We start from the raw sequence: 12,705 nt of genomic DNA, 5'->3' as shown, positions 1-12,705 counted from the left end.
CCTGTTCCACAGTCACTCTACAGACATTCAACTCCGCCAGACATTACAACATAGATACAATACAAAACACCGCAATCTAACACGCATAACCCTTTATACTCACTCTCAACCGATACTGCTGCTTTTTCTGTCTCACGTCATCCGGATCTTCTCCAGCGGGCTGTTCTTCCAATCATCGATCTCTAGGGGCCTTGGGGTAAGCTAACCTGGCCTAGGTCACCGTCCTCAAGAAGGCAACCATCCTCTATAGCTACCAACTGAAAGGGCGAGATTTTGATCGATACCTTATATCTATTGATCCAAACCTCGATCTGGTCGACTGAACCTTTGTTGCCTGTCTGTAAGGAAAGAAAGTGCACCTATTTCCAAGCTAGTTCACCCAAGAAAGGACTCTACTCCCAAAGATCACGGACAACTTCTAGTTTTCAAAAGTTTATTGTAAAGATATAATGAGCTGCAAATACAGGCATCTCAGAATGAGATTCACGAGATACACAGGTCCAATTACATACATGTGCTCTCGAAAAGCCCTCAAACGAGCAACAGAAATCACTAACACAAGTTCTAAGAATAATAAAGCTATCAGCATAGACGCATATCTCTCCTTCATTTAGGTTGGAGGAAAAAACACACAGGTTAGGCGTCCCTACCCTGTTCTAGATGGTATCCCTACTTAACCAAATCCCAACCTAACAAAGGTGTCAGCAGTGAATGACCCCCAAGGGAAGTCACTCACTCTAAGTCTCTTGGTGAAAACCTATAGTTCTCCAGTCATGACCCCTCACTGCCTACCCATCCGCTCTCTAAAGGGTCCTCAGGTATCTGCTCTAACTCCACCCAGGGGTGCTGTCCCTAATACAAAACAGTCAACAACATTTGAGACGCCCCTTGCGGAACGCCTCTCACGTGGTGTAGCTTCAGGCTTTTTCCATGATGCTTTGTATTGGGCCTCAGACGTTAGAGTTGACCTTGCTTCTCAGACTCTTCTCCGGCCCGCTGATACCCCTTAAACATTCCAAAACCCTCCTCCATGTCTGGGCCGTCCACTGAACAGACCTCTATTCATTCATTTATAATTGGATCCCCCCTTTCCTGTTGCAGACAGATATCTGTAGCCAAGAACCCAACTCTCATATACTTCTAAAAAAGAAAAAGGCTTGCAACATTTCTCAGCCCAGACATGTACGTGTAAATCAATACTAAAACATTTCAGGCCTACAATATTTCTCATTATGATTATAACATTCAACTTCTTCATTTAATTAAAGCATGTTAATACTCTTATTCTATTATTAAGTAAACATTTCAATAAATCATGGCCTATTTAATGCAATGACCAAAATATTAATGCAATCTGTGTCGTGAAAAGAACCACCTTCCCTTTCCCTCCAGCTCTGGCCCTGAGGCCTACCACGTTCTGCTTTTAACCACATACCATCTTATGTTTTAGCAGCTTCACGACATGGATTCAAAAATAATCACGTCTAATAAAGTCATATAATGTCACACATTTCTGTATTAGTTCCACTTCTACTTAAATCTCTACATTAGCTATACATTTAGGATATATTTGCAGATACTATTAGCACTCATGGCATTTCTCTTCATGATTTGTGCTTACTACAGGTAAGTGTGATGTACTCATACATTTAAATCAGTTTGCGCTCTCTCATTTGCATACAGAGAAGTGCCTCAGAAGGGGGTTTCTTTTAGCCCCCTTGAGCTTCTGTTTGGCCGTCCTGGAAGGGTCCCCTAGGTTTAGTGAGGGAAGCCTGGGAGAAGCCCCTTAATGAGCCCAAACTTAACATAGTTTGCAGCTTCACTGCTTAATACCCAATTTTCTACATCTTTTATTTGAAAATCAATGTAAAATAAAATGTTTACATCGCACTTTAGCAACAAGGAAATGATGTGAACAAATTCTTAAAGTTTAGAAAGCAGATTTGAAATGATTACACGTGACAAGGCTGACATTATGTTTCTTAATGTTCATTATTTATTTTGTGTACAGAAAAGATGGTGATCAATTCAATAGCAAAGAAGCTCAAAGGGGCTGTTCAGATGGTCACATTTTAGGTTCAGAAAAGGTGAAGCATATTCAGGCACATTGAATTTCCCCTGGCTCATGACAGGTTAGTTATGATAGGGCTTTTAGTTTTATGGTGTTTATTTTTTGTAACATTTCCATCCGTATTTATCAATATGTATTTACTCGACATCCTATCATGATTTATCCATGCTTATTTTGTGTTTTATGTGAATAAAGTTGTAAAATCAAATATTTCCAAATGTATTTAACTGATAAATGCACGCTTATACTTTTATGTATGTTGCGTTTTCACAAATTAAGCAGCAAATTGTAACATAACAATACACCCATGGATGAATATTAGAATTATACTACAAACATATGTTAACAAATGCCATTCTTAAAGGACATGTCATCCTGTTTTTTTAGCCCCCAATCTTGTAAATCTGCTCAGCAGTTGGCCTAGAATTAATGAAAGACAGCACAGAGAGTAACTTAAAAAAATCCCATTATTATTCTGTATTTTTGAACTTTTAATAATAAATATATATGGAGAAAACAATGTTTTCTCTCTGTCGTTATCTGTTAAAACCAGTTAAAATCTAAAACGCGGAGACTTAAATATGAACAGACGAGCCATTACTTGTCTTAAAAATTCAGAATTAATTTGCCTTCTACTAAAAAAGGGGAATTATAATATTAGAACTCCCAAGTAGTTAAAAAGTAGACTACAGATATTTGTACAACTGCAGTTCTTAGGAATGTGGGGACAACTGTTTGGAGAGTTGGGAAATGGTTATTTTGGATTCTGCTGTCTCAAGATATGTTGCATCTTTGTTGGAAACCAACTCCAGTCCCTTATTTCAGTTGTCCTATCAATGTGTCACCTGAGCGACTATAAAGCCTCTTTTTTTTATATGTATTTCTAAACCATCCGGCCAGTGCTTTGGGAGAAGTCATTGCCATTAGATTAAAAATCCTGCCTTTCCGTTCATGTAAGTGAGAGAACTGCACCAGATCTTGAAGCAATATAAAAATAATGTCTAAATCATATATTGTATCTCATCTTCTACTTAGACTGTCCAATACAATTCTGTTACACCAAGGCTTTTTTGACACCTTTATTACTTGTAGGATTGGCCTTTGTCAAAAGCATCTACAGTTAACTTTGATTTAATTCATTGGGGGCAAAATTGACTTCACATATAGGACCACAGCCAGCTGTTTTTTTTCAATAACTGTTGTTAACATGCAAAATTGTAGAAAAAGACAAACCTCTTTCTTTGATGGGTGCAGCTGATCCTACAATGAAACACGAATGATGGCAATTAGTTTACATATATACTAAGGTTGAATTAAACATATAAGACGTGAAACAGACATCAGTGAATAATTTGCACTCTGTAAATGAAGAATTACCTTAATAGTAGATTTTCAACAGGCACAAACCATACATTACCGACAAATAAAGCACAGCTGATAAGAATTTGCTCGTATCTGATGTATGTATTATGGAGCTATCAATAAAAATAAAGCCAACTCTGTGTTGTACTTCAATAAAAAATAAAGTTGAGTTCCTTTTATTTGATAGCGTTTTATGTAAGCAGGCATCTCATCTTCATTTCCAAATGTTTACTTCTTCTTTCGGGTCATCATGGTATAAGCAACGACTATACACTAAATTTCCAATTTTGATTTCCAGCATGGTGGCATACTTAGAACCCAGCTCCACTGTGCTTGGCATGTAAGTGTTGTAAACACCCGCTGCCATTAGAAGAAGCACGACATACTTAGCAGTACCTGCTTGTATTTAAACTTCGAAAATGCACATTTCGCACCAAACCTTTCAGCAGATTTTGAACCACTGCGAAACCCACTAAGAAATCTTTTTCCCAACTTTGTGCAGAAAAACTTTGTAAGGTTTCATGGGCTCTCTGAGAATATGTTTCCTCCTTAAATTTGTTTATTGTGGTAACATTTTGATGTATTTTGTTTCACAATAATAAGACTAAAATTAACAAAAAATACAAAATATATTGCATCTATATTCCCTTCTCTATCATGATTTTTACATTCTACCTACACATATACATAGATTTATCCAATAATATATTTTACTATAATTATTTATTTTAAAAAAACTAACTTGATGTAGTAAGATGTAGCCCTACACATGCCCCCACTTGCATCCTATGTACATGAAAAACACTCTGTGTAGCTCAGGACATGCACAGGAAAGAAAGTCATAAACACAATTAAGAGTTGAATTGCCCTTTTCAATTGTGGACACAATTATTTTGTTTTATGCACAGGGGCGTTTTAGTACCAATGAAACTAGAGTTCATAGATCTCATTTCTATATGGGTGCATAACACACCTGAGACTCGCTGTGCATAGCTTGTCATGTACATTCACTCATGCAGGTAGGCAGCCTCCTTCCCTCTCTCAGCAGGCAGGAAGGCTTTGTGATTCTTCAGTATAGGTGAACAGCTCTTCAGTAAAGGGTAGACTCAGGCGATGTCCCCATATTACTAGAAATTGGCAGCCAAGCAGACATAAGCTCTAGTTGTCGAGCTATCCTCTACGTACTCTGTGGAACACTCACTTTCTTGGTCATAGTAAAATTTGACCTGGAACAACAAGAGGGGTAGTGGGCCTGACTTCTTTACTATGAAGCGATGTACGCTTTGTGTAGTGTGATTTTCCTCACAGCAGGGTTGTCTCCAACTTGGAGCAAACACAACAGAGCTTCCTGCACCTGGATGTCATCAGCCACAATGAAAGAATAATGAAGGGAAGACAAAGAGCTGGCCACACCTAAGGGCTCCCCCTTCACTTTGCACAACAGAGACTGCAGTCTCACCAATCACCCCCACCATCTACCAAATGGTAATGTTTCAAGAAAGCCAATCAGCATCTATCCTGCTCAGCAAAACGTCTGACTGAATTTCTGAAAGAGCTTGTTTCCTCGTTCCAGTGTCTGGATCTTCTCTCACTAGCTTCAGGACTGTTTGCAACAAACTTCCACTGTCTGGGAAAGCAGCCTCAACTCAATCCTGTCCGAAGTCTATCCATTGGCATCCATAATAGATTGCACAGCCTTCCATTCCTTGGGCTCACCTACACACACCATGCATTTACCACACAGACCACATTCACAAAACACACATACTGACACTTAGGATGTTAGCGCAAGGATCTGGGTAGGCACATACAAGCTGTACTTTACAGAAGTGGGCCAGTAGGCTGCCACTCCAATGACACAGATAAAAAGTTCTGGTCACAACTGGATTTACAAAACAAGTTACACTGCCACCAATGCTCTATGTGGCACAACTATGACACGGACAGTGGTCCACAATCTGCTCCATGAGGGAGTCTTGTTGCCTCTCTCGAGATCACAGGGCAGGTCCAGGACCTCGCTCATGTCAAGGGAAAGGCTAAGATCTCCCTGAACACTCTAGATGACTGTGAGGCTAGTGCCAAAATGAAACTCCAGAGTGCCATATACATGAAGTGAAGCACTCAGTGTAGGTGAACACAACTGTACACCTTGACATGGGGCATTCCCATTCCAACATACTCATACAGAGAGTATTTGAATATATCTACCTATACCTGTATATATTTGCCTTTCTATGTCTAACTCAGTGTATCCTTCTATTTATGAATATATATGTTTAAGAGAAATTTCAGTATGGGGAAATGGAAACCTATGCCTGTTTTAAAAACCACTGACACTCTCCTGCATGGCTTCCTTCAAAAGGCAGTAGAGACGATTAGCAAGGAAATAGAAATGGCAGAACAAAGGATTTCATTAGCTACACTCCATGATTCATTTGTTTCTATTCATTCTATTCTGACTCTCATACAGCCAGGGCTGAAACAGACATTGATCATAGGCCACAAGCCCCACTTTCGCTTACTGTCGTAATTCTGAACCAGGGGGACCTATGTGCTACATATGATGGAGTTGAGCCTACGTCCAACCCATCCTCAGAGAAGATTGGTCCTCAGCCCGCAACAAGGGGGAAGAGAAAATGCACTGATTTGCCAGGGGTGATTACAGATAAAGGGCCACTCACTGAGGGTTAAGAGAACTAAGCAAACCCACATAACAGGTAATGCATGTAGCTCTCGCATAGGAGGAGGAAGAAGCACCACACATGAAGGAATGAACACCTCTATTGACAAGTTCAGTAAAATAGTACAAGAGGCTCTGGCACCCATTTTATCTTGTTTAGTCTGTATAGAAGAGTGACTTGTTTGAGCACAGCAGGGCTAAAGAAAGAATTTGGCAACCAACAAACAGAATGAAAGGGCCACCTAAGTTAGTAACACAAATCAAAGTGTAAATGATGTTCTTTCTTGTGCCCCTCTGGATAGGATGGCCCCTATAAGTGTAACATTTACTTCAAGTACTCTAAGTAAGAGGGTCTCTTCCCAAGAGCCCCCCATAATAACCCTCCAGTTCAAACATCATGGGAACCTGTGCCCCATGGGAATTCACACAGGAATAACCGAAAGGTGGGACATGGGGTTACAAATCGATCAAGACAAGGCCCATTGTATGGGGGTAGTTCTCCACGAGGAAAGACAAATGTTAATGGCCTACTGCATGCTTCCCTAAGTCGGGGGTGTAAAAAACATATTAAATCTACCCCCTGACAGTACATCATATACATTGATCCTGACGGGGGTTCCCCATCTTCCCCCTGGTCACCAAGAAAGCTGTTAAAGCCTCATTAATAATTTAGCTCATTGGTGCTTTAAGAAAATGCTGTCCCAGATAAATTGGTTTGAATACATCATCATGGCAAGGCGGGTGAGCTGGTTGGGTTACATGGCCAAATCTGTGGATGGTGATTGTGTGGTGCTTAATTTTAGCGACACCAGGTGTGTGCATTTTGCCTTGAAGCATCTTAGAGACATGCCTGGTGAACTGATAAAGACTCACCCATTTGGCTTTTTCTATCCCCGCCATCAGGGGACCATCTTGAGACAATAGGGCTTGTATATCCAGCTGGCACCATTCCATAGATATCCATCATCCCTAATAAGAATTTAGACCGCCCTGAACACCCTTCCCTCCCACCCAAATCAATCCCTGAAGGTAATCCCGTAGAGGAGGGGCCTGGCCTAGTATCTTTTGCTACTATGTTTGCTATCAACAGTACAAAACAAACACAAGGAGATGATGGATGGAGTGCTAAAACTGTTCAGACACTCACCCCCAGTCACATATCTGGGTTGAATCCATCATCATTCTTTATCTAACTTCACCACCCCAGTTCCCGCAAAGCTATATGCAAATCATTCTTGACCCTGTGCCTCATGGGAACAGTCCAGCCCAAACAGCCAACCCATGTCTTCCCTGGACTGGAATGAAGCATCCTGGGACCAGTTTTGGGGTAACACCCTTCATCAGCCAGGCTACACTCCCAGTCACAGATCTGGGTTGAATCCATCATCATTCTTTAGCTCACTTTGCCACCCCAGTTCAGAAAAAGCTATATGCAAACCAGTCTTGACCCTGTGCCTCATGGGAACAGTCCAGCACGAACTGCCAAGCCGGACGTGGTTCCTTGCTCACTTTGCCAATGGTTTCAAGTTGGCCTGGCTGATGAGGGGTGCCAGGGGTCCCAGGATGCTTGTTCCCGGTCCAGTGAGGACCTGGCTTGGCAGTTCGGGCTGGACTGTTCCCATGAGGCACAAGGTCAAGACTGATTTGCATATGGCTGGGTCTGAACTGGGGTTGCAAAGTGAACTAAAGAACGATTATGGATTCAACCCAGATCTGTTACTGGGGGGGGGGTGTCTGAAAAGATTCCATCATCACCTTGTGTTTGGATTCCTATTAACAGGACACCAGTGGGCTTGGTGAATCAGGGACATACCACTCTTCCCCTCAAAATTATTTCCTGGAACATTATAGGAATTCACCCCAAGCTGACCAATGAGGTATGGCTACAGTACATCAGGGGTTTAGACATCATCTATCTCCAGGAAACTTAGTATACGGATGACATTGTGTTGGACGGTAATCACTCTTTCACTGTCACTGCAATACCTTCTCTGACAGAGTGGGCTAAAGTAGGTCTGGTGTTGAAAATCTCGGTAAAATATGGGTCCATAAAAGCCCTTGGCATAGGCTCTTCTCCCTGGTACAATTAATTATGATTGCCAATCTGACGCAGGTTAAGATACTAGTGGTGAATTGGTATTATAACATCTTTGACCAAAATTCCCGTTATGGTATTGAAGCCATGCAGGATGAAATTACTAAAATTTCCGGGAAGTGTCAGCCATTATGTATCTTTTGGGTGGAGAATTTTAACTGCATTACCTAGGGGTTAAGTGCCCAACGAGCCTGTGGGCTGTTAGACATAGATGGTCAGCCCACAAGCAGCAGGGCGAGGCCTTAAATCCATCATCATTGAGAATGACTTAGGCCTTATTATTCACTTGGCCTATAGTTCTTCACCCCAGTGTTCCACATATGTTGGAGGTGACAGAGAAAGTTTTATTGATGATATGCATATTTCACAGAAGTTTTTGTTGCTTGTCAGCGACTTCGCGTTGGAACCCAATAATGCTAGTGATCATAACCCCCTCACAGTTTCTCTCAGTATAACAGCCCAGGTAGGGAAAGGTGATGGTTTCCTGATTCATTATAATCTTAATAAAGGGGTAAGATTAAACTGGGGTAAAATAAACCCTCCACAATTTGAGGAAGAAAGTGTCATAGCAAATTATCATCCGATTAATAGTTGTCTACAACAAATTTCTTCCCCAGAGGAGGTTGTTTGGCAATTTGAGTTTATTCGTGCAAATGTAGCTAAGAGATTAACTAGACCAGTCCAGCAAAGGGAATTCCAGGAGGTACTGTGGTTTAACACCGAATTCTCAAGGGCTCAAAAGAACCTTAAAATGGTTTTATGCTAGCCCTCAAGACAGAAATCAGATCAAAAGTGTGAGGCAAACATACAAAACTACTATCAGCCGAAGAAAAGAAGAACTGAGGAGATTGTCATGGGAAGATCTGGAGACAGCTAGTTCCCTTAAAGACACTAAAAGCTTTTGGGACATTATTAATCGCCCTTTATTTTTGGACGATGTGAGGCAGATGGATTCACTGATTTTAGGGAATGCCTGGGAATCAAACTTCTGGGCTATATTTAACCCGAACTGCCTGCAGTTAGAGGAGAATAGTAGGGACCTGCCCCTAGATTTAGGCGCAGCCTACCAATTAAGTTCATCCATCTCAGTATCCGAGGTTGAGGAGGCTCTAGCGAAGGAAACATGCATGAAAGCCCCAGGCCCTGACGGGGTTCCACTTGATTTGTTTAAAAGGAATCCCAACCTTTGGGCACCCCTATTGACTAACGTCTTTAAAGCAGTGGTGATTGGCCCCATCCCAGCAACCTGGAAGGAAGCCACTGTGGTTCCTGTCTTTAAAAAGGTAATAGGAATGGCCTGGCTTGTTTTAGGCCGATTTCCCTTATCAATGCCACAGCAAAAGTCTTGGGGAGGGTCGTCCTTGACTGACTGAAGCCTTGCCGACCACCACAGAGGTCATGTCCAAAACTCAATATGGTTTTAGGAGGGGGCTGGGTACTACAGAGCAGTGCCTCATTCTGTCCCTGATTATTAGCAGGTACAGGTACGTGAGGGCCAGAAAGAGTTCTATCCAGCTGGCCTTCATGGACTTGTCTAGCACCTTTGACACCATTATTTGGGAGAAATTGTGGGCACTAATGGGGAAAATTGGTGTTGAGGAAGCACTCATTTCGCTCTTACATAGGTTACATAGGTTACATGCTAATACCACTATTGCCATAAGATATGGCCCCCAAGGGGAAAAGACTACGCTGATTGTTTCCACAGAAGGTGCCCGGCAGGGGTGTATTTTAGCTCCTTTTCTCTTTTTAATTTAAGCTAATGGCCTAATGGCATTTTTTATTAGAAAAATTTGTGGCAATCCTATCCTGCTACTATCATATGCGGATGACACAGTGCTAAGGGTTTTGACAGCAAATAGCCTTCAAAAATCGCTAAACGCTTTTACCGATTTTATATCGCGCTTGATTTGAAAGTTAACTTTATTAAATCATATATTATGGTGTGTGGCCCCAAATTGACCAAAATTAGAAACTTTGCTGTAAGGGGTAAGCGCATTGATACATTAAATAATTTTACCTACCTAGGAAACGTATTTAATAAAACAATTAATTGGGAACCACTCATAACAGAAAGGGTGCAACACACAAATAGTGTTGTGGAGGGGTTATTTTATTTTGCTTGCAAGCTAGGACACAAGCTGGTAACAGAGTTAGTCACCCTTTATAAAGCTAAATGTTTGTCTGTGGCACCTTATGGTGCAGGAGTGTGGGGCCACCATATAAGCCGCCGACTACAGGTTTTTGAAAATAAGTACATAAAACGGCTATTGATGACCCTGAATAGCGCCCCCACACTCCTTTGTCATCAAGAGCTGGGGTTGGAGTTCTTGGAGGACTGTATAGGCATTGCCCCTTTGCTACTATGGGCAAAAATGTGGCTGTCCGAAGAATTAACGTTCTCAAGGGATGTGATTAAAGATCGTACTAAACTGGATAGTGCCCTATCGAACCCTTGGCTTGAGTTAAATTTCACGAGATAGGCTTAGGTCGTTTTTCCAACAATCCTGATAGTGTCCTCACAAATGCAAAAGCCATCATAAAAGAAGCACATTATTCTGGGGCAAATATGCGGCCCATACACAATCTGAGGTGACTGGTCTCTTATGCTTGTTCCCTGCCCAACAGCAATTTTACTTAACTTTTACCACCAATGTACAGACACGATTCCTTTTAACTAAACGTCATTTACGCACCTCACACTTTTTTGTGGCATTCCCGTGACAATCAGGGTGGGCCAACAAACTTATGCCACGCCCGTGTGACAATTTGGCAGCTCAGAGCACTTTGCACTTTATTTCATTCTGCCCCCTTTATAAAGAGCCAAGGGGAACATTTTTAGCTCCGCTTTTAAGGGAAATCCGGCCTTGCACATACATTGAAGTTTTTAATCTGCTGTTCTCTTTGGCCACTTCTGCTATTTGTATTGCAGTCTCTAACTATATTAAAGTTGCAGTGGCCATTATAAATCTTTATGAGCTATAGCAGCTGACCAGGAATGTTGTAATCTTTTAATGTATAACTTTTAGATCCATGGAATTTTATGATCAGTAATATATCTTGCCGTGCTAGGTCATTTGTATTATGGATTATATGTTTTTGCCTGTCAGATTCCTATGAACTTTTTTTTATTAATATTAATTTTAACTACACTGTTCAAAAATATGTTATGAAATCTTAAAACTGTGATGTTTGTTTGTTAAACGTTTATGGTCCTTGGAACTAAATAAAGTTATTTTTAATTGAAATTAATTTATATCTATCAAAAAGGATGTACTTTATAAAGTATTATAAACATGTTTTTGAAATTCTCTATAAGCATATGAATTTTGCAAACAAAAATCATGTTAAAAGACTTTTATTTTTAGAGCTCAATGTGTGTATGTATATTTACCATTTTAATTAGCTTTATTTCGGCAATGTTTGTCATAAAAAGCATTGCAACATAAAATACAATATTAACAATAAAAAGTTTTTCAGTGATCATAGCAATACATTTTATAAGATTATTAAAACAGTTCATGAGTTGTAGTTAAAACACTCAAAATCGGCTAGTGAAGATAATTAAGACATTGGAATAAAATGAGCGAAGCCACAAATTGAATAAAATCAAATCACTTAAAAACGCCTACTGATATACATAATGTAATACATAATGTAAACAATTCCATAATGGACAGCGCCAGCGCTCGAAGAAAGAAGAGCTGCAACAGTAACACCCAGTAAAACAAAATTAAGGGCATAGGTCGTAAAGTATCAGCACATCCATAGACTACAAAAGAAGAAAAGAAAACACATCCATTCATTGGTATAGAAGCAGACAACAAAAATGAGTTAATGTGCAGATTGCAGGAAATGCACATGACCTTGGCTCAAAAGACAGTCTACTAGCCACCCAGACAGGCACATACAATGCCAAAATTGCTGTCAGTTGTATGGATGAACTATTAACTTTTCATGCTTGATTTGTATCGTTTGCAACAAGTTTAGAAGTTATGGACCACATCCACCTTAGAAATTTGGATAGAGGGATTGCATAGCGAGACAAAGGGTCTGTAATCAATATTCTCAAAGCAACACTACTTTGTCTGGTGCCCAGATTCTTACAAGTCTGGACTAGCCAAAGCTTGCGGGGGTAGCATAAGCAGGGCAGACACACAGAATATAGAGGTAAGTTTCTGCATGCACAATGCAGAATGGACATTTGTTATCACCCAGTGGTGATGACCACTTGGCTGTAAAGGCTTTTAACAGCCGCGTACCCACTCTAAATGGAAAATAAAGCTTGTGGTCAAGGGGTTTTGTTATGATGTCCCAATAAGGTTTGAGGTAAGGGCAAGGTTTTAAAAAGCTCCCTGTATGTATGTATATTACACAGTGGTGGTTGCCACTGTGTTGTTATAGTTAGGACCGGGATTCTAAAAGAAATGGATTTATTTGTTTGCTAATAACTTTGGCACCTTTAATCAAATCTTCACGAAACTTTCCAAAAGAAAG

General features: G+C 40.5%; 1 protein-coding gene across 1 annotated transcript in view; it reads right to left on the bottom strand.

Annotated features, from left to right (window-relative positions):
• The window catches only part of LOC144771919 (otospiralin-like), a 99,748-nt gene that overhangs the window by 45,662 nt on the left and 41,381 nt on the right, over positions 1-12,705 (bottom strand). The window contains exon 2 of the mRNA XM_078656155.1: positions 3,305-3,331. Within this exon, the coding sequence (XP_078512281.1) occupies positions 3,305-3,331 (27 nt within the window). The remainder of the gene's footprint in view (positions 1-3,304; positions 3,332-12,705) is intronic.

Source organism: Lissotriton helveticus, chromosome 8 (assembly GCF_964261635.1).
Source record: "Lissotriton helveticus chromosome 8, aLisHel1.1, whole genome shotgun sequence".
In the NCBI taxonomy this organism is placed as follows: domain Eukaryota; kingdom Metazoa; phylum Chordata; class Amphibia; order Caudata; family Salamandridae; genus Lissotriton; species Lissotriton helveticus.
Note: the sequence above shows the minus strand (reverse complement) of the source record. Positions and strands in the feature narration are given on the sequence as shown.